The sequence below is a fragment of the Pelobates fuscus genome, chromosome 6 (genome assembly GCF_036172605.1).
Source record: "Pelobates fuscus isolate aPelFus1 chromosome 6, aPelFus1.pri, whole genome shotgun sequence".
Lineage (NCBI taxonomy): Eukaryota > Metazoa > Chordata > Amphibia > Anura > Pelobatidae > Pelobates > Pelobates fuscus.
The window spans coordinates 200,037,407-200,064,431 of NC_086322.1; the positions used below are offsets into that span (position 1 = coordinate 200,037,407).

The 27,025-nt window shown below is 39.1% G+C and overlaps 1 protein-coding gene across 1 annotated transcript in view; it reads left to right on the forward strand.

The window, feature by feature from the left end:
* The window catches only part of FAM13A (family with sequence similarity 13 member A), a 234,200-nt gene that overhangs the window by 80,252 nt on the left and 126,923 nt on the right, over window positions 1-27,025 (forward strand). The window contains exons 5-8 of the mRNA XM_063458640.1: window positions 1,569-1,591; window positions 5,726-5,777; window positions 8,487-8,555; window positions 25,366-25,443. Coding sequence (XP_063314710.1) covers window positions 1,569-1,591; window positions 5,726-5,777; window positions 8,487-8,555; window positions 25,366-25,443 — 222 coding nt within the window. The remainder of the gene's footprint in view (window positions 1-1,568; window positions 1,592-5,725; window positions 5,778-8,486; window positions 8,556-25,365; window positions 25,444-27,025) is intronic.

Genomic DNA, 27,025 nt, shown 5'->3' on the forward strand with positions numbered 1-27,025 from the left:
CACATACATTCACAGACACACACACATTCACAGACACATACATTCACAGTCACAGACACACACATACATTCACAGACACACACACATTCACAGACACACACACTTACATTCAGTCACACACACACATACATTCACAGACACACACATACATTCAGACACACACAAACAGACACACACATACATTCACAGTCACACACACACATACATTCACAGACACACAGATACTCAGACACTCACACACACACACAGAAATTGTTTGTTTGATTTTTAACTAAAAAATGTCCACCCAGCCTCCCTACCTGGAGAGCTGGCATGGACGTGTTCCTGGGGTCCAGTGGGGCAGGCGTCTGTCTGTCTCCATATCACACGCGGCGAGGGAGCTGTGTCCTCTCTGCTCCCTCGCACCGCGCAGGCTGTCTGCTGATGCCGGGAGCCGGAAATGACGTAATATTCCGGCTCCCAGCATCAGCAAACGGCGCGTGGCGAGAGGGAGCAGAGAGGACACAGCTCCCTCGCCGCGTGTGACAGAGAGAGAGAGACGCCCGCCGGGGAACACGGGGGGCATTTGGGAGCGGCATGAGTCCTGCAGCAACAGCGGGAACGGCGTTCCTGCTCAAATGAAGGTGCAGGAACGCCGTTCCCACGCGTTCCTGCAGGACTCGAGCCCTGGCAACAACAGAGTATAACCCATATGATGAACTCCCATGCATATGGGGAACTGATAGAACATTATATCGATTGAGTCATGGTAAAAAAAAGAAAAAAGTGAAGAAATCTCTTAGTATTTTTAATTATTATTTTTATTTTTTATATATTTATTTATTTATCAGTATAAGTGTTTGTTGAAAAAATTTTTTTTAATAAAGATTAAAGTATATACACGTCTAGATTTAATAATATTGTATATTGTATCCGCAAAGGGATATTATTGTACAAATAGAACAATAGTGATCGATGTGACCTATAACCATGTGGTTATTCTTAAACTATAAAAGTAATACAATGCAAAATGAAAAAAAAAATCCCAAGTGGTGTGAATATTAATATATAGAGAAAAGGAGGAGATATAAGGAACCACTAAATTGGTTTTTCCATATCTCAATTAGTTTTATCATGCCTCAATAGAAATTAAAGGAATATAGACCAAAAAATGGAATAACATATAATTATAAAAAACAGACCAAATCAATATCAACGTTTAGCCCGTTAGGCTCCAGAGTCTTCAATTTATGAATCCAAAAAGTTTCACGTCTAGAGAGTTGCTGGACTCTATCACCACCACGCCAGTGTGGGAAAACCCTCTCGATGACAGTACACCTAAAGTCCCTTACCGAAAAAGGACATGTATTGCAGTGTACAGGGACCGAGTGGGTTGTGAGTCCCTTTTTAATATTGTTTAAATGTTCCAAAAGTCGGATTTTCAGGGCTCGTTTGGTGCGGCCCACATACTGTTTGCCACACGGGCATTGGAGCAGATATACAACAAAGTCCGTGTGGCAACTTATATCCGACTTGATGACACATATCACCAGTTGTGTGGCTAGAAAATGTGGTAGATATCTTCACAGAGGTCATCCGACAAACTTTACATGTGTTACACCCCCTAAAAGATCCTGTATCTCCCTTATTAGAATCTAATTTAATAGCATAGCTTGGGGCCAGCTTATTTTTTAGATTTTTATTCTTTTTATAAATAATCTGAGGATGATTTGATAAGTGGACACCAAGTACTGGGTCTTGTAGTATTATAGACCAATGGTGTGCTAGACTTTTTTTGATCTTATGATGGTCAGTATTATACTGAGTCAAAAAGGCAGACCTAAATAGATTAACAGATGGATCATGTTTTGGTTTGTCTACTAAAAGTGAATTTCGCTCTGTTTGGGACAAATCACGGATTTCTTTTTCCAAAGCATTTTTCTCATAACCCTTCTCCAGCAGTTTCTTTTTAATGTGTTGGGACTGAACAAAAAAATCTTGATCATGGGAACAGTTCCGTCTCAGACTTGTAAACTGACTCTTGGCTATTCCCTTAAACCAAGGTTTATGATGGCAACTTTTTTGATGTACAAAGCCGTTGCCATCAGTTGGTTTGAAATAACATTTGGAGCGAATATGTGTTCCCTCACTAAATAAAGTCAAGTCCAAGAAGTTGATTTCTTGTTTGTTCCATATAGGTGTAAAGACCAAATTATAAGAATTAGAGTTTAAAAAGTTAACAAACTCAAAGAAAAGACAAGAAGACCCCCTCCAAATTATAACCACATCATCAATATAACGCCGCCAGAGCACCAGGTTTTCCCTCCAGTCATGACCAGACCACACGAAGAGTTCTTCCCATCTTCTAACGTAGGTATTGGCATAACTGGGAGCAAACCTGGTGCCCATGGCGTTCCCCGTGGTTTGTAAATAAAAACTCAGTTAAAAAAGAAATAATTGTGCTCCAAAATAAACTGAACAGAGAAAAAAATAAATGTTTTGAGGTCACTTCAGAGATCAGGATCTCTAGTCATAAAGTAATCAATGGCCTCCAGCCCAAGTTCATGACTGATGACTGTATATATATAAGATGTAACATCAAGGGTTGCCCAACTGTATTCTGGGTCCCATTCGATGTTCTCCATTTCCTGCAGAAATGACTTGGTGTCTCTGACATAAGATGGTGCACTTTGGGCATATTTTTGTAGATAAGAATACACAAAAGCAGATAAATTAGCAGTTATGGAGTGCATGCCACTGATGATTGGGCGACCTGGGGGGTTGGGTAAACGCTTATGTGTTTTTGGGAGAAAATAAAAAATGGGTATAATGGGATGTTTTTGAAACAAAAAATCTAAATTCTTTTGAGAAATGATGTCTCGATCTTTGGCCTCCTTTAATAGGTGTTTTAAAACTACATTGAATTGGTAAGTTGGATCAGTTCCCAGAACCATATATGTTTTCTTATCATTTAGAATATTTGATGATTCTTCTAGATAATAGCTCATAGTCATTAAAACAATCCCCCCCCCCCTTGTCGGCTTCCCTAATAACCAAATCATCCCTCTCCATAAGGTTCTTCAAAACCTTTGACTCTCTTTGTGTAAGATTATGGGAGGAGTTTTTGTATTTATTTTTCTGTGTGAAAGATTGGAATTCCAAATCTACCATACGTTCGAAAATTTCCAAATAAGGTCCTTTACTTTGGATAGGAAAAAAATGGTATTTGGGTTTAAACTTATGATTGGATATTGTATTCGTATTTGAAGCACTGCTATCAGTTGGAGAAGGGTGTAAGAGAAAATGCCTCTGGAGGGTCATGGAATGAATATATTTTTTAAGGTCAATGTATAAACCAAAATCATTGGCGTTTTTATTAGGGGCAAACTTTAGCCCTTTTGAGAGAACATTGATCTCATCCTCTGATAATGTAATTTCAGTTAAATTAAATATGCCTTTATCCATTTCTTTTTTGGTCAGGGGATCAAAAATAGGGGAAATGGTATTCAATCCTCCATCCTGATTCTCTTTTGGGGGGGAGTCTTGCTGTAACAGGTAGAATCGATTGGGATGTTCCCAGGTTTCGGCCCTGGGACGAAAATAGTTGGTGATATTTTTCTCCCTTGGGCCTTTGGGACGCCCCTGAAAATTTGATTCATGTTCCATAGTCTGAGTGTTAACTCTCTCTGGATGGGATTTGTTTCTAACAACCTGACTATAAGTCTGAGAATCTCTGTTTGTCTCAGAGGATAGTCTCCCTCTATGTTGAGAACGGGATTTCTCATGAATAGAAGTCATATTAAGAGGGGAAGTAGGTGGGCGGTTAGTATCAGTCTGCCTATCATTCAATGTAAAGTTCTTTCTCCTTGGAATAGATGTAATAGAACTATTTTTTCTATAGGTGTGGGGACAAATTTTCCTTCGGGATAACTTATTTTGCATAGAGAAGGTATTCAAGTTCTTATCATCCTTATCTCTCTTATATTTGTTATTTTTTGTTTCTGCTATTTTCTCATCTAGATGTTTAATGTTGTTATGCAGAATTACTTCTCTTTCTTTAAAAACCTCACTCTCTATTTCCAGAGAAAAATTTGTTTCTAATTCATTTAGTTTCCCTTCAACCTTCTTTTGAATATCTTTAGAATATTTAATGATCAACTGTATTAGTTGAAATTAACAATTAGTAAGGACCTCGTCCCATTCCTGTAAAAACATAGGGTCCTCCAGTCCAAATGCTGGGGTTTTATCTATTCTCAAACCTCTTGGTATTAAACCTTCTTTGAGGTAATTATCCAAAAAAGCCACTTCCCACCATTTTTTTGTTTCGGTGGACAGTAGCTTTTATTTTTGTTTAAAGTATTCATCCATTCCCTTAAGTGGTTGTGGTTTATCCCAATCTAAAAACATAGCTTCAAATTTCTTTCTACGGTTATGTTGTAGGTTAGACAAGAAATTAACATTTGTTTGTAGTGTTGATGCATGAATGAAGGGGTGTTTGTATATAATTTTGGCATTGTATGCAATGTTTACATTTGATCACAGTGGTGTTTGTACATAGTGTTGGCTTTTTAATGTGGGTGTACTTATGTGTGTACTATTGGCGTTTGAATGAAGGCGTGTGTTTGTATATCATTATTGTGTTTGAATGCTGGGATGTGTTTTGTATATACTATTTATGTTTGATTGTGAGGTGTGTTTGTAAGTATTGTTGGCTTTTAAATGTGGGTGTATATGTGTGTTGTATTGGTGTTTGAATGAAGAGGTGTGTTTGTATATAATTTTGTTGTTTGAATGCAGGGATGTGTTTGTATGTAATGTTTGCATTTGATTGCAGGAATGTGTTTTCATGTAGTATTGGTGTTTGATTGCTGGAATGTATACACATACACTGTCACATACGTACTTACACATATACGCATACACATTGATACACATACAGATACCCACACTGGAAAAAACAGATACACACACTGATACATACATACTGATACACACACTGACACATACATACTGACCAACACAGATACACACTGACAATATGTATAGTTTATACATACAATAATTTTTATATTTCTAGCCACCGTACCTTTTTTTTTTGTGTGCAGGTGGGTGGCATCCCTGGGTCCTGCTGGTGTTGAAGGGTGAGGGGAGTGTGGGGCTGGATAACACACTCCTTGGTGCCTCTTTCTCCCCTCTAGCCTGTCCCACTGCCTTCACCTCTCCAAGTCTGCCTCCCTTGCGGCTTCCACTGTGACTGCCTCCCAGCATTGGCAATACTACTGGGGTCCATTCCGCTGTTAAAAGGCTGCAGTGCTTGACCGGTCCCCTGTTCATCAATGCCCATCAGGTGGCTCTAAGTGCATGGGCCCAGTCAATGTGCCGGCCCTGATGCAGCGTCACCGGCAGTAGTTCACTGGTTGACTATAATCCTGTAGCCTACACAGAGTGTTGAGCTGCTATCTTTATAAATCTAAGCATTGAAACTATAGAATTTGTTTACTGCTTTGTTTGCACATCAAAATTATAAAACAAAGGGTTCTATTTACTGAACTAGGGAAGATGAACATTATTCTGGTATTTGGATTATTGACACATGGATAATGGTTTAAGGGGTCCTGCATTAAAGTCTGCCTTTGCACACCTGGACCACCCCTTGTGTATGTCTATACCTTTTTTAGAAGTACTATAATTACAGCACTTTTTTGGGTTGTCAATTTATTTATTTATTTTGCCCACAGGAGTATAGTCCAGAGAGATTTGTGGAAGTTGATGTTCCTAAGCTCTCTCCATTTAGAAAGGTAAGGAAGATATACTGTCTAAAATATACATTTAGTGCAGTTAATTGGTAATAATTCAAATTCAGTGAATAATATAACTGTCTTGAAGGTGCTCCAGTGTTTAACTACTGAATGTTGTCTTGCAGAACAGCATATTTTTGTTTATTAATTTGTTTAGCTAGTAAGCCTCCCTGGAGGTATAAGTGTTTATTGTTTTGTTGGTTAGTGTAGATCTTCATGCTGCTTCTTTCCCTGTATCCCCAAAGGACTTGACAAGGCTGACTTTGTGAGCGCAACCATTATTTATAAACTTATATGAACAGGTATTGGTATGCAAACAAGGGCTTGGGAATTTAGTTAATTGTTGGGGCTTATTCACTTAAAAGAGATCTGAAGTGGGGAGGGGGGCAGGGCCTGACTAGCATGGAGGACAGACGTGCTTTAGCAGAGCTCCTCAGCAACCAGGGCGATTAATGGCACATCTAGCCACACAAAGGCTGCAACAAGTGACAAAGCTTGACCTACCTGATCCACAATTGGGCTGGACACCGTTGCTGCGGTCTGCGACCCAACTGGAGCCTGTTAGCCGCACTCCTCTCAGCATGAGGCCTAGCGTGTGTCGGCCGGGGGAGGCGGCCGATCTCTCGGTCTGGCGATGCATGTTGATAACGCAAAACAAACAAAACACAGGCGACCTGTTTAAAATTACTTTGCTCCAGTTATTATTTGCTTTTCATTAGTTTACCTAGCATGTCAACCCAATTTATTGTCCTATGGACAGCACTTCTCCTGTCTAGAGAGACCACTCTACTTCAAAATGTTATATAGAAACAGGAGAGGAATGCTTAGCCAGTTCCACACCTTACTTTTACTCTACATATATAGCCCAACGCATGTCTGAACCTGCTGGTAGATATGGTTGACTATTTGTATTTATGTAAGTCCATGTAAAGGTATGTGCATGTGCCTGGACCCTCTCATACAGGTCGGGATTAACTATTATGTCACGCCTTTAGATAAGCAACTCGACTTATATGCCTTGCTAGCCTACTAAACAATAAGAGAAATCTAACGGTTGAAACCTTACTCCTACTAACACAAAAATGTGTTTGCCTAGCAACTGTCACAACCTGTATTGCATGCTGAACTTATATATACCTTGATACCGCTGTCACAAGGTAAATTAGGTGTTTGCCAGGAATGCTGAACTCACCATCTCACCATCTCTGTAACTTCATGGACCAGTGAGGTTATTGAAAGATCTTCTCTTGTGCAACCCAGTGGTCAGACATTATGGAAAATATTAGAGGAGAATGAGGAACATAGAAATTGGTATGAGACGGGGAGATCTGGTAAAGTTAGCATTGAAGGGTCTGTGATGCAGAGGGTAGAGGGACAAATAGTGAGATATAGAGAGCAACCTGAGGTACTGAGACATATATTTAGAACTGGGAGAAACTAGAGAGAGACGAAGAGTAGAAGAACTAAGGGAACAGTGAGGAAGAATAAACTAAAAGAAGATGCGGAATACATAAGGAGGCATCAAACTGTAATTTTTTTAAATCTTTTTAATGTACCGTATTTATTTTCTTAGTTATCATTCTCATATTAATATGTTTATATTTTATTTGGGGTTTTCAGGATGATGTTCAAGAGAGTCCCATTGGACAACTGAATAAGGTTGAAATTGATTGTTCACCATCTCCAAGGAGAAAGGTATACACACATTTTTTTTTGTAACTTATTTTTTATTGTTTTCAAATAGTTAGGGGATACAGAAGGGAAGCGGGGTGGGGAATCCAAAGGTTTTGTTCAGTATGACACAACTTGCATGCTTTACATTGCATAGTGCTTACAACGAGGATTCTATCACAGTACTCGATATAATATGGTGTTATCATTAACAGTTCGGGCCGTACACACATTTAATATGTACTTGTTATCTATGTTATGTTTATGTTACACTTAACCATGACTGTTTTGTGAGGGAGTTGCTTTTTTATGGTAAAATGGCATAACTAAAAAAAAAGAATATATTTTTTCCACATATTAGCTATTTTGCCTACAATTTGCAGTTTCTTTGTTAAATTCCGATTTACCAAATATTTACATGTATGTTTATAAATGAAATGTTTTTTTTTCTGTAGTGGAAAGCTTGTACAATAATATGCTTCAAAGCACAAGAATTAATTTTGATCGTATTAGAAGACTAGCATAGCATGAAGAAATATATATGTAAGAAAGCAAATAATCAATCATTACACCTAAACATAAATGGGGGAGAGATAACAGGGTCAGAAAAAGTAGGCACACTCCCAGACAATAGCACACATTCTGGCAATAGGTTGGCCCACACACAGGGCTGAGTTTTTACCCTCCTTGCTGTCCCCATGCACATCACCCCAGCGCTATGTATATATAGTGTGTGTGTGTGTGTATGTATATATATATATATATATATATATAAATATAAATATATATATATATATATATATATATACAGTATCTCACAAAATTCTCTAAACCGTTGGCAACAAAAGTGAATACACCTCTAAGTGGAAATGTCCAAATTGGGCCTAATTAGCCATTTGTTTTTATTATAATAAAATATTCAATAATATTTAATATTAAAAAATATGTGGAGGTATCTCATTATACTATTATTATTATTTATTTTAATGTCCCTATTTTATTTTTTATTTATTTATTTTTGTTAAGGAGGCTACTCAGGAGAGATGTATGAAGCAGTTAAATAATGCTGAATATGATTGTCTCAAAACACTATCGCCAAGAAGAAAGGTATGTGTATTTTTCACCTATGCCACTAGTTTATTAATTTTGAAACTGGAGAAGTCATTATAAGTTGCATTTTCAGTTGAATTTGGAGAAACCACTTGACACATTTGTTGTGTTGAGCTATTTCAGTTGATTTTGTTTCATCTGTTTGCAAAGAACAAATCAAAGTCTCTAAATTTTGACAAGAAACCTGATTTTGAATGGGCGTTGAATAAAGTGTGTGTGTGTGTGTGTGTGTGTGTGTATATATATATATATATATATATATATATATATATATATATATGCATTAATGCAACTAGTTTGGGGTATGAATGAATTGTGAAACATTTTTTATTTAAAAAAAAAACAAAAAAAAAACTAAACTGAAAATTTCTTCACATCTCTCTGATGTTTATCTTGAACCAGAGAGGGGGAATCCTGGTCTGGCGGGAGATGTTGCAGTCTGCACTCCCTGTGGGTTCAGACAATCCCTTGCGGCCGGCGTCGGGAAATGTAGCAGAGAACTGCCAAAGTAACTAGCAGCAATGCTCTGATGCACTAGATCAGGGCGATCAAGTAACGCTGAGAAGATCCCTCTCCTGCCTGCCGCCCCAAGTGTGTTCTTGTAATCAGCTATGATTGCTAATATTCTTTTTTGCAATAATGAAGGTAGGAGCCACACTCAATCCCAGCAACCACCCGGTGCTCCAGAGCAGGACCAACTATCCTACAACGATAAGACAAAACAAGAAATTCTCCAGGCACTCAAGGTTTTATAGCCGCAGGCAGTTTTAATAGAACAGAAAAGAGCTGCAACGTTTTTACCTGCTAAGAAGTCTTTGTCACGCGTGACAAAGACCTCTCAGCAGGTTGAAACGTTGCTAATATTCTTTTGTCTAACCGGATAAAACCCCAATAAAACACTGATTGATAAAAAGAAAACAAAGCTTTTAAAATATAGTTTTTTCAAAATATTAAAATATCAAAAAAAAAAATATATATATATATATATATATATATTAAAAAAAATATTATAAAATTTTAATATTTTGCATAATAATAAATGTTTTCAAAGTTTATTCAAAAACAATAAAACATTTGAAAAGCTTATCCAACAACATTGAAACTGAGGCCTAAATTAATGACCTGTCTGGTTATGCCTTGTACTTAAAAAAAAACAAAAAAAAACAAAAAAAAAACGTTATGGGACTTACTTATGGGATGGACAAAGTGTTGTAGTTAAGGAGCTTGGGTTTTGGTATCAGGGCCTCCTCCATGTCCTGGCATGGGCGGTTCTTCATGATTCTGCTTCTATAAGGATGCACTTGGACTTACACAAGCCCAAACCAAAGCCTAAGCTACTTAGGCTTTTACAAATGTTCCGTTAGGCATCTTAGTTTCAGCGTGCCTTCTGGCAATTAAACCATTTAATCATTTTGAATATTAGACTGCACAAAAAAAATACAGGTATGTTGAGCAAATCAAATGCTTGTCAATCTGTGGATAAACAAATCGATTTGTTAGTCAGCCCTGAACTACCGGTAATCAGTTTATTTGTCTGTAGATTGACAGGTATTTGATTTGATCAATACAACTGAAAAACTTTTGCACAAGTTATTAAATATGACTCTTGCTTTTTTTTTATTATAATAAAATATTCAATAATATTTATTATTATAAATTATGTGTAGTTATCTCATTTTGCTATTGTTATAGTTTATTTTAACATCCCCATTTTATTTTTTTTAAGGAGGCTACTCAGGAGAGATGTATGAAGCAGTTAAATAATGCTGAATATGATAGTCACACATCATTATCGCCAAGAAGAAAGGTATGTGTATTTTTCAACTGTGCCACTAGTTTATGAATACATTTTTCAGTATTTTTACCTTTGTACATTTGTGTATTTCGTGTGTCTGGATTTTTGTTGTATGTAGATATATTTTTCAAATCAAACATTTGTATATTTAATTTGTTTTTTTTCAGGAAGGCCTCACCAGGCAATTAAATAATGCTGAATATAATTGTCGCAAAACCTCATCTCCAAGAAAAAAGGTATGGCCTGCCAACAATGTCACACTCCCCTAATTCATTTTTATGGCTACCGTATTTGATAAAAATTTCCATTAAACACTTTATTTTTTGTCTTAGTTTTTGTCATTTAACCCCTTAAGGACGGACGACGGTTCAGGACCGTCATCTGCATTTTTCCATTGCCTACCGACGACGGTCCTGAACCGTCCTAAATTTAAGATGTACTTACCCGATCGCCGTCGTTCCCCCGGCGGCAATCGGCGGTGCTCCCGTTGTGGGGAGACTGCCTGCAGCCCAGACAGTCTCCCCATGGCGAATTAGGACCCCTGTGGCCATGTGATTGCTCAACAGGGCGACCACATGGTCACAATAGGTGTCCATGTGTCTGCCTGCAGGGGGACTGTCTGTGCTGACAGGCAGTCTCCCTGCTGCTGTAAAATCATAAAAAAAAATTAAGTTAAAGTGAATAAAAAAAAATATTATATATATATGTATATATATATATATGATATATAGACATATATTATACCTATATAATATATGTCTATATATCATATATATAATGTCATGCTAAGTGTATTTTTATATTAATATGTACATATATTAATATAAAAATACACTTATAATTAAATTACACACGTATATATATAATAAGTAATTTAAATTAAATTAAACATGAAAAATAATAATAAAAATTTTAAAAAAATTATATATCTATACGACATTTTATTCTAACTGTATTTTGATATTAATATATATATATATTTATATCAAAATACACTTAGAATGAAATTGTATATATATATCTATGTATATATAAATAAATAAAAATAATACGAACTATTCATATGTCCATATACAAAATTACATAAATAAGTATATAAAGATACACGTAGACTTCAAATATATAAATATGCATATATATATTTAAATTCTACGTGCGTATTTATGTAATATTTTTACATAATTAAGTTATTTTATTGATTGCAATTTAAGGGACCTGCCTGCCAACCCAGGCCATAAGTCCAGAGAATTTAATTTGCTATCACTGTATTTTACCCTGTAACGTTCTACGACACCCTAAAACCTGTACATTGGGGGTACTGTTTTACTCGGGAGACTTTGCTGAACACAAATATTAGTGATTCAAAACAGTAAAACATATCACAGCGATGGTGAAGTTTTTGCATTTTTCACACACAAACAGCACTTTTACTGATGATATAATTGTTGTGATACATTTTCCAGTTTTGAAACACTAATATTTGTGTTCAGCAAAGTCTCCTGAGTATAACAGTACCCCACATGTACAGATTTTATAGCATTTTTGAAAGTTACAGGGTCAAATATATGGGTCAAATATTTTTACATTGAAAATGGCCAGGTTGGTTACGTTGCCTTTGAGAGCGTATGGTAACCCAGGAATGAGAATTACCCCCATGATGGCATACCATTTGCAAAAGAAGACAACCCAAGGTATTGCAAATGGGGTATGTCCAGTCTTTTTTAGTAACCACTTAGTCACAAACACTGGCCAAAATTAGCGTTCAATTTAGTTTTTTACTTTTTTCACACACAAACAAATATGAACGCTAACTTTGGCCAGTGTTTGCGACTAAGTGGCTACTAAAAAAGTCTGGACATACCCCATATTGAATACCCTGGGTTGTCTACTTTAAAAAAAATATGTGCATGTGGGGTGTTATTCAGCGATTTATGACAGATAATAGTGTTACAATGTCACTATTGATACATTTTAAAATGTATGTTTTGAAACCGCAATATCCTACTTGTACTTATAGCCCTATAACATGCAAAAAAATAGCAAAAAGCATGTAAACACTGGGTATTTTTAAACTCAGGACAAAATTTTGAATCTATTTAGCAGTTTTTTTCATTCGCTTTTGTAGATGAGTAAAAGATTTTTCACATAAAAGTCAAAAAACATGTATTTTTTTCAATTTTTCATCATATTTTTTCATTTTTTTAAAATTAAATTACATGAGATTATTTAAATAATGGTATGTAAAGAAAGCCCCTTTTGTCCTGAAAAAAACAATATATCATTTGTATGGGAACAGTAAATGAGAGAGCGGAAAATTACAGCTAAACACAAACACCACAAAAGTGTAAAAAGATGCCTGGTCGCAAATGTACAACATCGCAAAAACAGTCCGGTCCTTAAGGGGTTAATTATGATTGATGTATTGATTGTTATTCGTAGAGTATAGTGGTCACTGTACTTTTTATATAATATTTGTTAAATTATTAAACAAAAGTATTGTACATGTGGATTTTTATTTTTGTATTCTTATGTCTGTATGTTTGGTTTTAAGGAGGTTGTTCAGGAGGACCCCGTTATACAGTTAAATAACACGGAATATGTTTGTGTCAAAACATCATCTCCAAGAAGAAAGGTATACACACATACTGAGTTATATTATATGTAGGATATATACCTCTTACTATTTTCAATTTCAATGTTACTAATTTTTATTTTTTGTATTTTTAAGGAGGCTGTTGCAGAGATTTCTGCCCAAAAATTAAATACATCTGAATACGAATATCACAAATCATCATCCCCAAGAGTAAACGTGAGTGTATAATTTTTTTAGTTATTCAACTTTATTTTAGATAACAGTTTTCAATATTTTTACTTCCTTTTTCAATATCGCTTTTTTAAAGTGTTGCTCTGCACTCTGGCCAAGAGTTCTAGGTTGGCTAATGTCAATTCTGTGTATATTTCTATTGGCTGAGAGCAGTCAGCTAATAAATAGCTGAGGGGGGCCGGAATTCAGTTTCTGCAGTTTTTGCAAAAAGCCGGATACACTTCCATGCAGAGCGTGGAGATGCTGAATGTAGATATGTCTAGATAGCAGAAACTTTAGTTAGGAGTTAGTTTTTTTCCAAAAACAAATATACAATTCTTAAAGGAACATGCTATAGACACCAGAGCCAAATAATGGCACCCGTCAGGGATGCCCGCTCTCACCAATATTGTATATTATCTCCCTTTGCAGCCAGAATTAGATCTAATCGGAACATTAAAGGGATTCCTGTAGCATCAGAGGACCTAACGGTGTGTTTGTATGCTGATGACACAATAATTACGTTAACGAATCCCTCTACCTCTATTTTCAATCTTAGGGAGGAGATAAATCATTATAGTGAAGTGTTGAATTATAAAATGAACATAGACAAATCAACAGCAATGTTCTCAATATGCGATTCTGATGTTAAGAGACAAATATTAGAAAAGTACAGCTTTGAGGAGGCTAAGGGAAGCATTGAGTATTTAGGAGTTATACTGTCAGACAATTTAAATATCATTGTTGAAAAGAATGTCTTAAAATTGATGGAACAGTACATTTTTGAGTTGGGCTGGAAGAATAAATATAATAAACGCGTATATTCTTTCAAAGTGGACATATTTTTTTTAAAATGGTCCCTTTAAAGGTACCAGATAGCTGGTTAGAATTAATTCAGAGTACGTTTAGGAATTTTGTATGGAAAGGAAAAAGACCTCGCATTAATCTAGTCCAGTTGACGAGGGCCCCAGGCAAGGCGGTATGAATTTTCCCAATATCAGAAAGCACTATGAAGCTAGCATGATACATCATACACATTTTTTTTTTTTATTTTGTCGTGCATAGATTAGACAAATTACAGTTACGCCAGCAATGCCACAACAGCGTATGCCAGAGTTTCCATAATCATAGAAAGACCGTTGTATGGCATGGATAAACAGTGCACATAAATTTAATAAGAGTGAACACATGCTTAACTAAACAGCTAAGTTAATGAAGTAAGATAAACTAAAGCACAATGAAGTAAAGTAACGGCTATTTTGTCAATACCAAGTTTGCTATGCTGTCGTAGTCATAATGTGTAGATGTATAAACACGTTTTGCTGTGCAGCATTAGCCAGTTAAAGTAATACACATGAAAGTTGTACTGTGCTTGTATAAGCTAGGAGACATTATATAGCAGATAGCATTGTTAAGGTTTTGCCTACGTTGTATAATCATAGCGCTATTCTCACTGAGCATAGCAATGCTCTGCTGTGCCATTGCTTAACTAAGTGTTATATCGCTAGGAGCAGGTTTTGGGTTAAATAACATTATAATTGCAGGTAAGCGCTTGCTTGGGAGCATAGTCTGTGTGGTAGAGGTCTTGGGCTGGGTATTTAACTGTTAAGAGTGCTCGGTGCAGTCCGTGCTACAAATACCCATGTGAGGTAGTGTGATGGGCGCTTCATCCGATACCCAGCGTTGGCACCTCTCGGACGTTGTCCTCCTCGTTCTTTCTATAGTGGCCCCTGAGTTTACTGTCTCTGCTTTGGAGGTTAGCTCTGGTGGTGCCTTGTGGAGTGTGCAGCCGCACAGTCGCTTGTGATGCGGGGGGGAACAGCAGCATGGCTGAGGGGGGGGGGGGGGGTAGAGACTGTGTGGGGTAGTCGGAGGGCGCTTGGAGTGTGCCGCCTGAGTCTCTTTGTTAGTGCCGATTCCCGTCGCTAAGCTAGGTGTAGAGCTCGGAAGGGCCCCTTTGTTTGCCAGGGTTGTGAATCTTAGTGTTTAGGGCGGCTGTTCTGGCGGTGCTCCGTTTGTGGCAAGGTCAGTCGTTTGCGGGCCCGCCGGGAGCCCCATCCATGTTGGCGCCAGTTTCTGGCTCCGGCTGTGGGAGGGAGTGTGCGTCTGCGGTAGGGGTTTGTCGGCAGTACCTTGGGTAAGCTTGTGGCCCTCTTGCGTGACTCCGTCTGCTGCTCATTAGCCTCCATTTTCTTCCAGAACGCAGACAATATTGCTTCAAGCTTGGACATTAGGTCGGGTCTTTCCTCGTTGTGAGCACACGTGGCGACGGCCATTTTGCGGGGCCGTGCCTCGTCTCTCTGCTCCCATCATTCTTTATTTAGATTTAGTGCCAGAGTGTGTTCTCTTAAAGTTGGACCGGGATAACCCCCTCTGGTCCAGGGGAGGAGGGGGGGGGGGGGCGACAGGGTGCCCACGGGTCTGTGTCTCCGGTTCGTCAACTGGGAGAGCGGCCGTTTCTCCTTGTCTTCGTCACTTGCAGGCCCCAGCTAGCCATCATGTGTTCCCGGTCACCTAAACGCTCGGGAAAAGTGTCAAACGAGTCACCAGGTCTTCCTTTATGCAGGCATTGATTACCGGTTTAGTTTGTGACACGGTGTTTGCGAGTTATCAGTGATAATCGTTGATTCACCCGGGAGCTCAGCTTTCAGACGTCTGCTTTGCTTGCTGTCTTAGCCCCGTCTCCCATACACAAATTTTAAATGAAAAAAGAAGCAATAAATACAGGATGGTACAAACTTGAGACTTTATCATTGACTAAGCAGCAATTAAATAAAATGTTATGGCATGAAAAAGGAAATTTAATTTTAAAAGAAATTCAAAATAAAATAATTTGTCAAACTCTTCCGATATGGTTTAAACTGAGGAAGCAAATGAACCACAGGGGCAAGATATATGACTTCATGGAGATAGAGATTTTAGAATCCTTTATAGAAGATATAAATCTAGATCATTGGAAAGAAAAGAATATTGGAGAGATCGGATGCATTATGACAGGAGGTTTAGTTAAATTATTCGCCACTTTAAGGCTAGAATATGAGCTACCTATTTCAGAAACATTCAATTATATAAGGGTGCAATCTTTTCTTTCTAAGAATTATGTGGAGGGGAAGAATAGAGGGTCTTTTTGTATCAAACAAATATTTGCTCATGCAAATTCTAGAAAATGATTATCAAAATGTTATATGTTGTCTCGATTAATTCCATATAATATTAATATAAATGCTTTGAACAAGTGGGAAACCGAGTGTAATATGTCCATAGAAGTGGATGCTTGGGGAAAAGCTCTACAAAAATTAAAGAAAAATGTTCATAACATTGTTTTGATTTAAACTTTTTATAAAGTTACCAGCAGATAGTATTTAGTACCTACTAGACTAAATAAAATAGATACTAATGTCTCAAATATATGCTGGTGATGTTCAAGTGCAGTTGGGAGTTATTTACATATCTGTTGGAACTGTCCAAAAATAAAACAAATTTGGGATCAAGTGTACCGTACTTTAGTTAAACTAGAAGGGATTAAGATTGATAAAAACCCAGTCACTGCAATTCTTCACTGGGGTTGGCCTGATCTAACTGCTATACATTTCTATTTAGTTACCCATAGTTTTCTAGCCTTAAAGATTATTATAGCGAGAGAATGGAAACAATCAAAATAAATATAATTTTATCACTGGGTAAACAATTAATATTCCAACTGAAAATGGAACTGGGGTATGCTGGAGAAATAAGTCTTCGGTTAAGAAAACAAAAGCAAAAGAAAACTGCCTTCTAAGAGTTATGTCCCTGCTAGGATAATAAAGTGATTAGTGCATTTCGGTAAAAGGAGTTATATTGTATTAGATTATTTACTCTTTCTTTTCTCTCTGCTTGGGCCCTACTTCATAGTATTGTATTTGTCAGGATGTTTGATTGAATGAGCCAGTTTACATTATGGATGGTTTTATATAATGTTTATCTAATGTATTGTCTGTCACTGTAATGAAAAACAAATAAAGAATATTTATAAAAAAAAAAATATATATATATAGACACCAGAGCCATTAAATTTAAATACAGTGGTTCTGGTGACTATAAGAATTGTATTTTTGTTATTGGGAAAAAAAATGTCTCCTAACTTTTTTAGCTGGCTTCTATATTTAAAGAAAATTTGTTAAGCCCTGTACTATGGTATCCCAACCGTGCCAAAATTCACAATACGATTCCTCTGTTCATTCCCTGATCAACATGGCTTTTAAGTACCACTTTTCCAAATCACTATTTATACCAAAGTCACCTCAAATGAGCAGACTGTGGACATGCAATTGGCAATCTAAATGTGGCAAAAAGGGTGATATTTTTTTTTTCTTCTTCTCTCTCTCTCTCCTTCCAATGGTAAAAAGTGCTCCCAAATGAGCACATCATAAAAGGTAATGTCGCTATAACACAATTGTTAAACATGTGTATTAAAAATTCATATTTTTTTTTTATTTCCACACCTGAAGTAATAAGAATTGCATTATTGAATCAACATAGCAATAATGGTTATTTACAACTATTATAAGAGTAAATGCAGTGTTGCAAGGGAACCTAAGAGCATAATTTACAAACAATAAAGGTTTAAAAATAAAAAACTGAAAAAATAAGACATAAAACAAACAAAAAAAATAAACATAAAAGGAGAATAATAATAAATGGAGAAAACTAGGGATCTTGAAAAGGACAATGAACACATGGAGATCTAAAATATCATATACAGTGAAATCGCAGGGGGATATTGACATATCCGATAAAGAAAATCTTCAAATTGAGTAAAAATCAAATGAAACATTGCTTCTTACTCAGCCTTAAGTCTTAAAAAGGAACCAAAAACCAAATCATGCAAATCTTAAAGTGGTATTATCCTATGTGATAAAAAATGATCTTAAAGTTAGAGTGACATATCAAATCCCCAAATAGTCCCCAACAATACCACTTAAAGTAAAATTTAAATAAAGTCTTTCCATTACTAAAAAATAAAAAGTTCAAAATCTGTCAAAAATGGACAGTGTGCATCCTTCGGTTTGTACATTTACAGAATGTGTAGGATTTACACTCTATCATTGGTTGCTCACTTATTTTGTTTGTATATATCCCAATATTAGTTTCAATTTAAATGTAAATGTTTTCAAATTTTTTTTTTTTAAAGAAGACTGTTCAGGAGAGCACTGCAAGTAAATCAATTAGTGCTGAATCGTCATCACCAAGACCAACAAATAAGGTGAGTGTGAATAGGTGTCTCTGTATGTAATTCTATGTAATCAGGGGTAGGCAACTGTCTGTACTCCAAATGTTCTGGACTACTTTTCCCATACTGCTATTGTTGTAGCAGTATCATGTTATGTATCATGCTGGCAAAGCATCAAGGAAGACGTGGGCCACAATATCTGGATTGCTGAAGGTTGTTTCCCCCTAATGCAAGTTTTAACAATTTAATTATATTTGTTGGTTGTAAATATGACTTTTCAATATTTGTACTTTCTGTTTAAACATTTCCATATTTATCTATATTTTAGGAGGCTGTTCAAGAGAGTTTCAGCAAGCAATTAAATAATTCTGAATTGGATGGTCTAAAAATATCATCTCCAAGAAGAAAGGTACAAAAATAATAATGTTTAGCCTGCAGAATCCATTAATGCACCCTCTTAGGTTAACTCCTGGAACTGTGAATATGTTAGTGTATGGTATGCATGTATATGTGTGTGTGTGTGTGTATATATATATATATATATATATATATATTATTATTATTATTATTATTATTATGATATTTATAGAGCGCCGTCAAATTCCGCAGTGCTTTACAATGGGTGGACGAACAGACATGTAGTTGTAACCAGACAAGTTGGACACACAGGAACAGAGGGGTTGAGGGCCCTGCTCAATGAGCTTACATGCTAGAGGGAGTGGGGTAAAATTACACAAAAAGGTAAGGATAGTATTAGAGTAGTGACAGTTGCAGAAGAGGAATCAGTTGGGAGCTATTAACAGTTTAATTGATACGCTTTTATGAAGAAGTGGGTTTTTAACAATTTTTTGAAGGAGTGGAGACTGGGTGAGCATCTAACGGAGGAGGGAAGCGAGTTCCACAGGAACAGTGCAGCCCTCGAGAAATCTTGAAGGCGAGCATCAGAGGTGGGAGTACGTACAGAAGATAGACGTAAGTCTTCAGCAGATTGTAAGGGCCTAGACGGGACATACTTGTGTATAAGGGAGAATAGATAGATGGGAGCAGCATTATGTAGAGATTTGAAAGCAAGAACCAGAATTTAAAATTGAGCTCTATATTTTATAGGAAGCCAATGTAGTAACTGACAGAAGGGTGAGGCATGGAAGGTGCGGGCGGACAGGAAGATGAGCCTTGCCGCTGCATTCATTATGGACTGTAACGGCGCAAGTTGGGAGCACGTAAGACCACTGAGAAGCAGATTACAGTAGTCAAGGCGAGAAAGGACAGTGGAATGGACCAACACCGTAGTCGCATCTGGCGTTAAGTAGGGGCGGATGCGCGCAATGTTTTTGAGATGGAAATGACATGATTTGGCGATAGATTGAACACGAGGCTTGAAGGAGAGGTCAGAGTCAAAGCGAACACCTAGGCAGCGAGCCTGCGTGGTGGAGCTGATGGTAGCACCGTTGACTTGGAGGGAGACAGACACAGGAGTAACACTTGTGGGAGGAAAGACTAGAATTTCAGTTTTGGTCAAGTTTAGTTTAAGGAAGTGGGCAGCCATCCAGTTAGAAACAGCAGAGAGGCAGTCAGTGACACTAGTCAAGAGGGACGGGGAGAGATCAGGAGAGGACAGGTAGATTTGCGTGTCATCTGCATAGAAATGATATTGGAAGCCAAAGTAGCTAATGAGTTTACCAAGGAAGGCAGTATTTATGGAGAACAGTAGGGGACCAAGGACTGAACCTTGGGGGACACCAACCAAGAGGAGTTGGGGAGAAGAAGCAGAGCCAGAGAAAGAAACACTGAAAGAGCACCAGGAGAGAGCAATATCTTGTAGACCGATATTGCGGAGGATGAGAAGAAGCTGTTGATGATCAACAGTGTCAAAAGCCGCAGACAGGTCAAGGAGAATTAGGATAGAGTAGTGACCACGAGATTTTGCAGCGAGTAGATCATTGGATACTTTGGTCAGTGCCGTTTCCACAGTGTGCTTAGCGCGGAAACCAGACTGAAGCGGGTCTAGCAGAGAGTTGGACTCGAGGAAGTCTGTCAATCTAGCATACACAATTCTTTCACGGATCTTGGATGCAAAAGGCAGTAGCGAGATAGGATGATAGTTGGATGGGGAGTTAGGGTCAAGATTGGGCTTCTTTAGAATTGGGGTTACTGTTGCATGTTTGAAGGGTGATGGAAATATACCAGAGGAGAGAGAGAGATTGAGAATTTTAGTGAGAGGTGGATAAAGAGAAGAAGACAGAGTACGGATGAGATGCGAGGGAATTGGATCTAGGGAGCAGGTGGTGGGGCGGGAGAACTGGAGCAGAGCAGAAACCTCTTCCAATGTAGCGGGTGCGAATGAACATAGAACAGCAGAGGGAGTGAAGTTAGGGGAAGTATTGTAAGGAGAAGAAGAAAGATGAGAGATCTCTTCTCAGATTGTAGAAATCTTGTCAGTGAAGTGAGTTTCAAAGTCTGAGGCGGTCAAGTTAGTAGGTGGAGAAGGAACAGCAGGGTGAAGAAGAGAGTTAAATGTGTGAAATAGTCGTTTGGGTTCGCGGGAGAGTGTGGTTATGAGGGTATTGAAGTAATTAACTTTTGCAGAGGAAAGAGCCAAGCTGTATGAGCTCAGCATAAATTTATAGTGGAGAAAGTCAGATGCACAGTGAGACTTTCTCCAACAGCGTTCAGCAGTTCTAGAGCATTTTTGGAGGTATCGAGTGAGCTTGGTGTGCCAGGGTTGTTGTTGGGGGGGCCTGCGGCGTTTAAATGTACAAGGTGCCATGCAGGGCCGGACTGGGAATTAAAAGCAGCCCTGGAAAAAAATTATTTACCAGCCCCATAATGCGTCGCGCCAGCATAGTGTGCAGATACAGAGTTAGAAAAGATAACTTAAAATTAAAATTATTACTCCAACGTGAAATAAGGCACATATAGGCTTAAAAAAAAAGAGTGCAGATTTATTTTAAGCAGACGTGCCTTTGCATATAACCAATGTTTCAGTCCAACTACCATGACATATTAAGGAACGCTTGGTAATGGGACTGAAATGGTGAATGTATGTAGGGCACAACTGTAAAAAATTACGTTATCTTGTTTATTTTGAGGTCCTGTGGGTGCACTCTTCACTTTAAATATGTTATTGTGCTGGATTATGCACCTAGCAACAAGACTGGGCCAATATCTGCTTATTACATATTGTACATATCAATGACATTTCTTAGTGTATTATGCATATATAAATGTACATTAATATATGTGTAAATATAATAGGCATAATTTTTATATATATATATATATATATATATATATATATATATATATAATATAAATCAGTGGCGGATCCAGAGCCTGATCTCAGGAGGGGCACCTATAGATTATTTAAAGAAATAATCCATGCACAATAACCACTACTGCTCTGTGTAGTGGGTATGGTGCCAGGAGTGCCGGGACCCGCTCCCAGAGTAAGTAGTCAAACCGTTTAAGTACAGTTTGACAACTTACCTGGGGTCTGCTGGGATATGGGGCTGTAGTAGGGTATAGGAGCAGTGGTGCAATGTGTGAGAGGTGCAATGTGTGTGAAATGTTCAGTGTGTAGGGTGCGTGGGGCAATGTGTGTATGGGTGGCTGTGTGTGTTGGGAATGTGTGTATGGGGGTCTGTGTGTGTGTATGGGGGTGCAGTGTGTGAATGTGTATGGTGTGTGTGGGCAGTGTTTGTATGGGGCTAGAGTTCACTCTCACCACTTGGACCACCAGGAATCCCTGGTGGTCGCAGTGGTGAGAGTGAACTCTAGCCCGTAGCTCCAGGGCTAGAGTTTCCCTGTGGCACTCTCCCTCCCCCTCTGTCTCTCTCTATTCATCCCTCTTTCTCCCCTTGTGTCTCACTCTCCCCCCTCTCCCTGTGGCACTGTCTCTCTCTATTCACCCCTCTTTCTCCCCGTGTGTCTCACTCTCCCCCCTCTGTCTTTTTCTCCCTCCTTTCCCTGAGGCACTCTCCCTCCCCCTCTGTCTCTCTCTATTTACGCCTCTTTCTCCCCTTGTGTCTCACTCTCCCCCCTCTGTCTCTTTCTCCCTCCTTTCCCTGTGGCACTCTCCCAACCCCTCTGTCTCTCTCTATTCATCCCTCTTTCTCCCCTTGTGTCTCACTCTCCCCCCTCTGTCTCTTTCTCCCCCCTTTCCCTGTGGCACTCTCCCTCCCCCTCTGTCTCTCTCTATTCGCCCCTCTTTCTCCCCTTGTGTCTCACTCTCCCCCCTCTGTCTCTTTATCCCTCCTTTCCCTGTGGCACTCTCCCTCCCCCTCTGTCTCTCTCTATTCGCCCCACTCTCCCCCCTCTCCCTGTGGCACTCTCCCCCCCTCTGTCTCTCTCTCTATTTACCCCCCCTCTGTCTCTCTCTCTCTATTCACCCCCCCCTCTGTCTCTCTCTCTCTTCACCCCCCCTCTGTCTCTCTCTCTCTTCACCCCCCTCTGTCTCTCTCTCTCTTCACCCCCCCTCTGTCTCTCTCTCTCTTCACCCCCCTCTGTCTCTCTCTCTTCACCCCCCTCTGTCTCTCTCTCTCTTCACCCCCCCTGTCTCTCTCTCTCTTCACCCCCCCTGTCTCTCTCTCTCTTCACCCCCCCTCTGTCTCTCTCTCTCTTCACCCCCCTCTGTCTCTCTCTCTTCACCCCCCCTCTGTCTCTCTCTCTCTCTTCACCCCCCCTCTGTCTCTCTCTCTCTCTTCACCCCCCTCTGTCTCTCTCTCTTCACCCCCCCTCTGTCTCTCTCTTCACCCCCCCTCTGTCTCTCTCTCTCTTCACCCCCTCTGTCTCTCTCTTCACCCCCCCTCTGACTCTCTCTCTTCACCCCCCTCTGTCTCTCTCTCTCCACCCCCCCTGTCTCTCTCTCTCCACCCCCCTCTGTCTCTCTCTCTCCACCCCCCTCTGTCTCTCTCTCTCTTCACCCCCCCTCTCTCTCTCTTCACCCCCCCCCTCTCTCTCTTCACCCCCCTCTGTCTCTCTCTTCATCCCCCCTCTGTCTCTCTCTTCATCCCCCCCTGTCTCTCTCTTCATCCCCCCCCTCTGTCTCTCTCTTCACCCCCCCCCTGTCTCTCTCTTCATCCCCCCCTCTGTCTCTCTCTTCATCCCCCCCCCTCTGTCTCTCTCTTCATCCCCCCTCTGTCTCTCTCTTCATCCCCCCCTCTGTCTCTCTCTTCATCCCCCCCCCTCTGTCTCTCTCTTCATCCCCCCCTCTGTCTCTCTCTTCATCCCCCCCCTCTGTCTCTCTCTTCACCCCCCCCCTCTGTCTCTCTCTTCATCCCCCCCCTCTGTCTCTCTCTTCATCCCCCCCCCCTGTCTCTCTCTTCATCACCCCCCTCTGTCTCTCTCTTCATCCCCCCCCTCTGTCTCTCTCTTCATCCCCCCCCCCACTTCCATCCCCCCCACCCACCTACTTCCATCCCCCCCACCCACCTGAGAGGAGTCAGGGGGCCGGCCGGCCGCATTGCACGCTGCAGCCTCGCCGGTCCGGCAGCACTGTTAATGCTGAGGGCTGAAGGGGGAGGGAGCTTATCTCTACCATGCTCCCTCGCGGTTCCCACAATCCCCAGCACGGATGCTGCTGGGGATTGTGGGAACCGCGAGGGAGCATGGTAGAGAGACATGCTCCTCCCTCAGCCCTCAGCATTAGGTGTGCCGCCGGACCAGTGAGGCTGCAGCGTGCAATGGGGCCGCCTGCCGGCCGGCCCCCTCAAAGTGTGTGCCACCGGACCGGCCACCCGGTGGCACATATTGCCAGAGCAGCCCCCAGGAGCCGCGGCCCACCGGGAAATTTCCCGGTATCCCGGTGGGCCAGTCCGGCCCTGGTGCCATGATGTCTAGTTGAGAGGAGAGGGTAGAATTGTAGAAGGAGGTTGCAGAACTAGGACAGGTGAGGTTTAAGATAGGTAAAAGGAGAGTTCTTCATATAGAACTTTCATTAGGACATAGTGACACTATATCCTGATAAAAGTTCTATATGAAGAACTGAAACGTTGACCGATTGTGGAATCTTCGTACCATTAAAAGAACTATTTTCTTCACAAGACCTTGAGTGCTGTCTACTTATATTTTGGTGTGTATATATATATATATATATATATATATATATATACACACACACATATACTAAAATCCAATTTTTCATCTTTGCATATTTTTTTTTTAAATCTCATGATTTCTATTCCACATACTGTATTGCAATTTCCCTATCTATATTTAAAATCCAAAGAAAGATAGACAGACAATACGCTTCACATAACTGCCATATACATTGTTTTTACTTACCAAAGTCAAGATGAGTAAATGGAACAAGAGAGGAAGTTATGAGCGTTTACATTAAAATAGAGATGTTAAACACAGCTATATTTTGTAGGAGCGTTTCCAATGGACTTCTTATGAGAGGTGGCAGTTTTACTGCTGCTCTTCAAAAGACGAAGTTACAATGTGCACATGTATGCAATAATTATTTTAAAGCAAAATTTCCTGCAGCCACTTCAGAGTATCCTTCCCTTAATATACTTATACAACATCAACACAAAAAGAAAAGGGCACCCTTTCCATTTTTATGTTGTAATAATAATAAAGTGATTTCTCAAAATTATAATACCAATTAGTGTGAATTTACCCTAGTCTTTGGTATGAGAGAATATCCCCATAAAAGTTCCAATAGCTACCATTTATTGTGTTGGAATTAAGTACGTGTTTTAATCCCCTTTGATCAAAGGGGATAATTTAGCGAAAATATTTTTGTGTACTTGTTTAATGGCAGGTGGTCTCTGACCAATCCAAATAAAATGGGTCATGCAATCTATTATCCTGTTGGAATTGTAGCCTCTTTATGGTCATATTATTGACCTAAATCCCATCCATTATCACAGAACAACATATAGAATTCATTGATCTACGTATATGGAATAATGTATTGTAATTTATTTCACATGTATCTTTTTATGTACTGTATTCTCACTTTCTTTTCTAATATGCTTGTATTTGTTTTCTTAAGGAGACTGTTCAGGAGAGCCTTGATAGGCAATTAAATAATGCTGAATTTGATTGTCTCACATTATCTCCAAGGCAAAAGGTCAGTATTATAATTTTAAAATGTCCTCATGAGTCTTTATTCTAAAGATTGTATTTTCTTTATTGTCATGCACTGTTTAAATATTGTATTGAAGAAATACAATGCAATGTTTTCCTTATTATTAAGGTGTACCTGTCAAGGCAAGTCATTTTTACATATTTCAAATTTTATTGAACTTCTTCAAAATGAGTATTACAACACAGGTATACATTGTAATTCAAACAAGTTACATTACGAGTCAAAAGTCATGTGTGTGATCTTAACATGAACTGGGTGATACCCAATAAAATCATAGAGAAACTTTGAAAAGCATAGAAAGCATATACACTGTATGTAAGGAAAGAAAAGGAGAAGAAAATAAACAAACGTATATACGTGCACCCTCCTGAACAATCCCGAACTCGCCTGTTCAGAGGCAGACAGTCCATGCCCTGTTCTCAATATTGGATCTTGTGTGATCACTATGCCTCCTAAATGTCTGTAAATTCGGGGTTTTGTTATGAAACAGTCAACATAATTAACGGTTGTCTATTGTGTGGATTGGAAATCCATCCACAGTGCCCATACCTTTTAGAATTTATTTGTTTTACTAGATAGTGTGTGACATTCCCACATAGAAATATGTGCTGGAAAGAGGTTTAGCACTTTATTTTATTCTAGTGTCTCCCCAGATTTCCATGCTCCTGCTATGCACACTTTTGCAGTCAGGAGTATATGTAGGATTGGATGTTTGCTTTCTCCCTGCAATCCGTTTGAGAACATATCTACTAGGTATATTTCTGGGTATATGGGAATATCACAACCCATCAGTTTGAGTATTTGTGCCTATATCTTGTCCCAGTAAGACACTAGTTACCTACAATCCCAGAAAGTGTGGAGAATGGTGACCTGATCATATTTGCATTGCCAACACTGGGAGCTCTCTGTCTTGTATACTTGGGTTAATCTACTGGGGACCATGTACCATCACATTAACAATTTGTGACTAACCTCCCAGTGTCGTATACTGCAGAATACCTCCTACATTTGGCAATGGTTGTCCCCCATTGCTCAGGTGAAAAAGTCTTCCTAATCTCCTGTTCCCATTTTATCATATAGGGAAGTTTTGATAAGCTGTGTGTACACAAATGCAAGGGGTTTGATGGGGCAATGTTCTCCCACAGAGATTTTGTGAAATGGATTGTTGTTGGATTTTTTTGTTGGTGTAAATCTGTTTTTATTGAGGTAACGTAAGCAGGTAAATGAGGTGCGCAAGCCTCCATATACAAACAATAAAATATAAAGTGTGTACATTTTCGGTTGATTCACAAAAACTGTTATCATAAACTTAAGTCTCGGTGTAATGGCAAACATATAATTAGCTTCACCTCATATGTGAGTACTGACAATCATGAGTTAGCGTAAAGATCAGAGTTATGTCCGAAGCAATTATTGAGTACATTACATTGTTTATGGGTATAGGTTACTCTTAAGTATCAGGACAGGTTTAAATCTCTTTTCCCGCAATTTTGGGATTTGTATGATCGAGGTATGTACCTAATGGAGAAGTAAAGATGTATGTGGGTGGTGGGATAGCTATAGG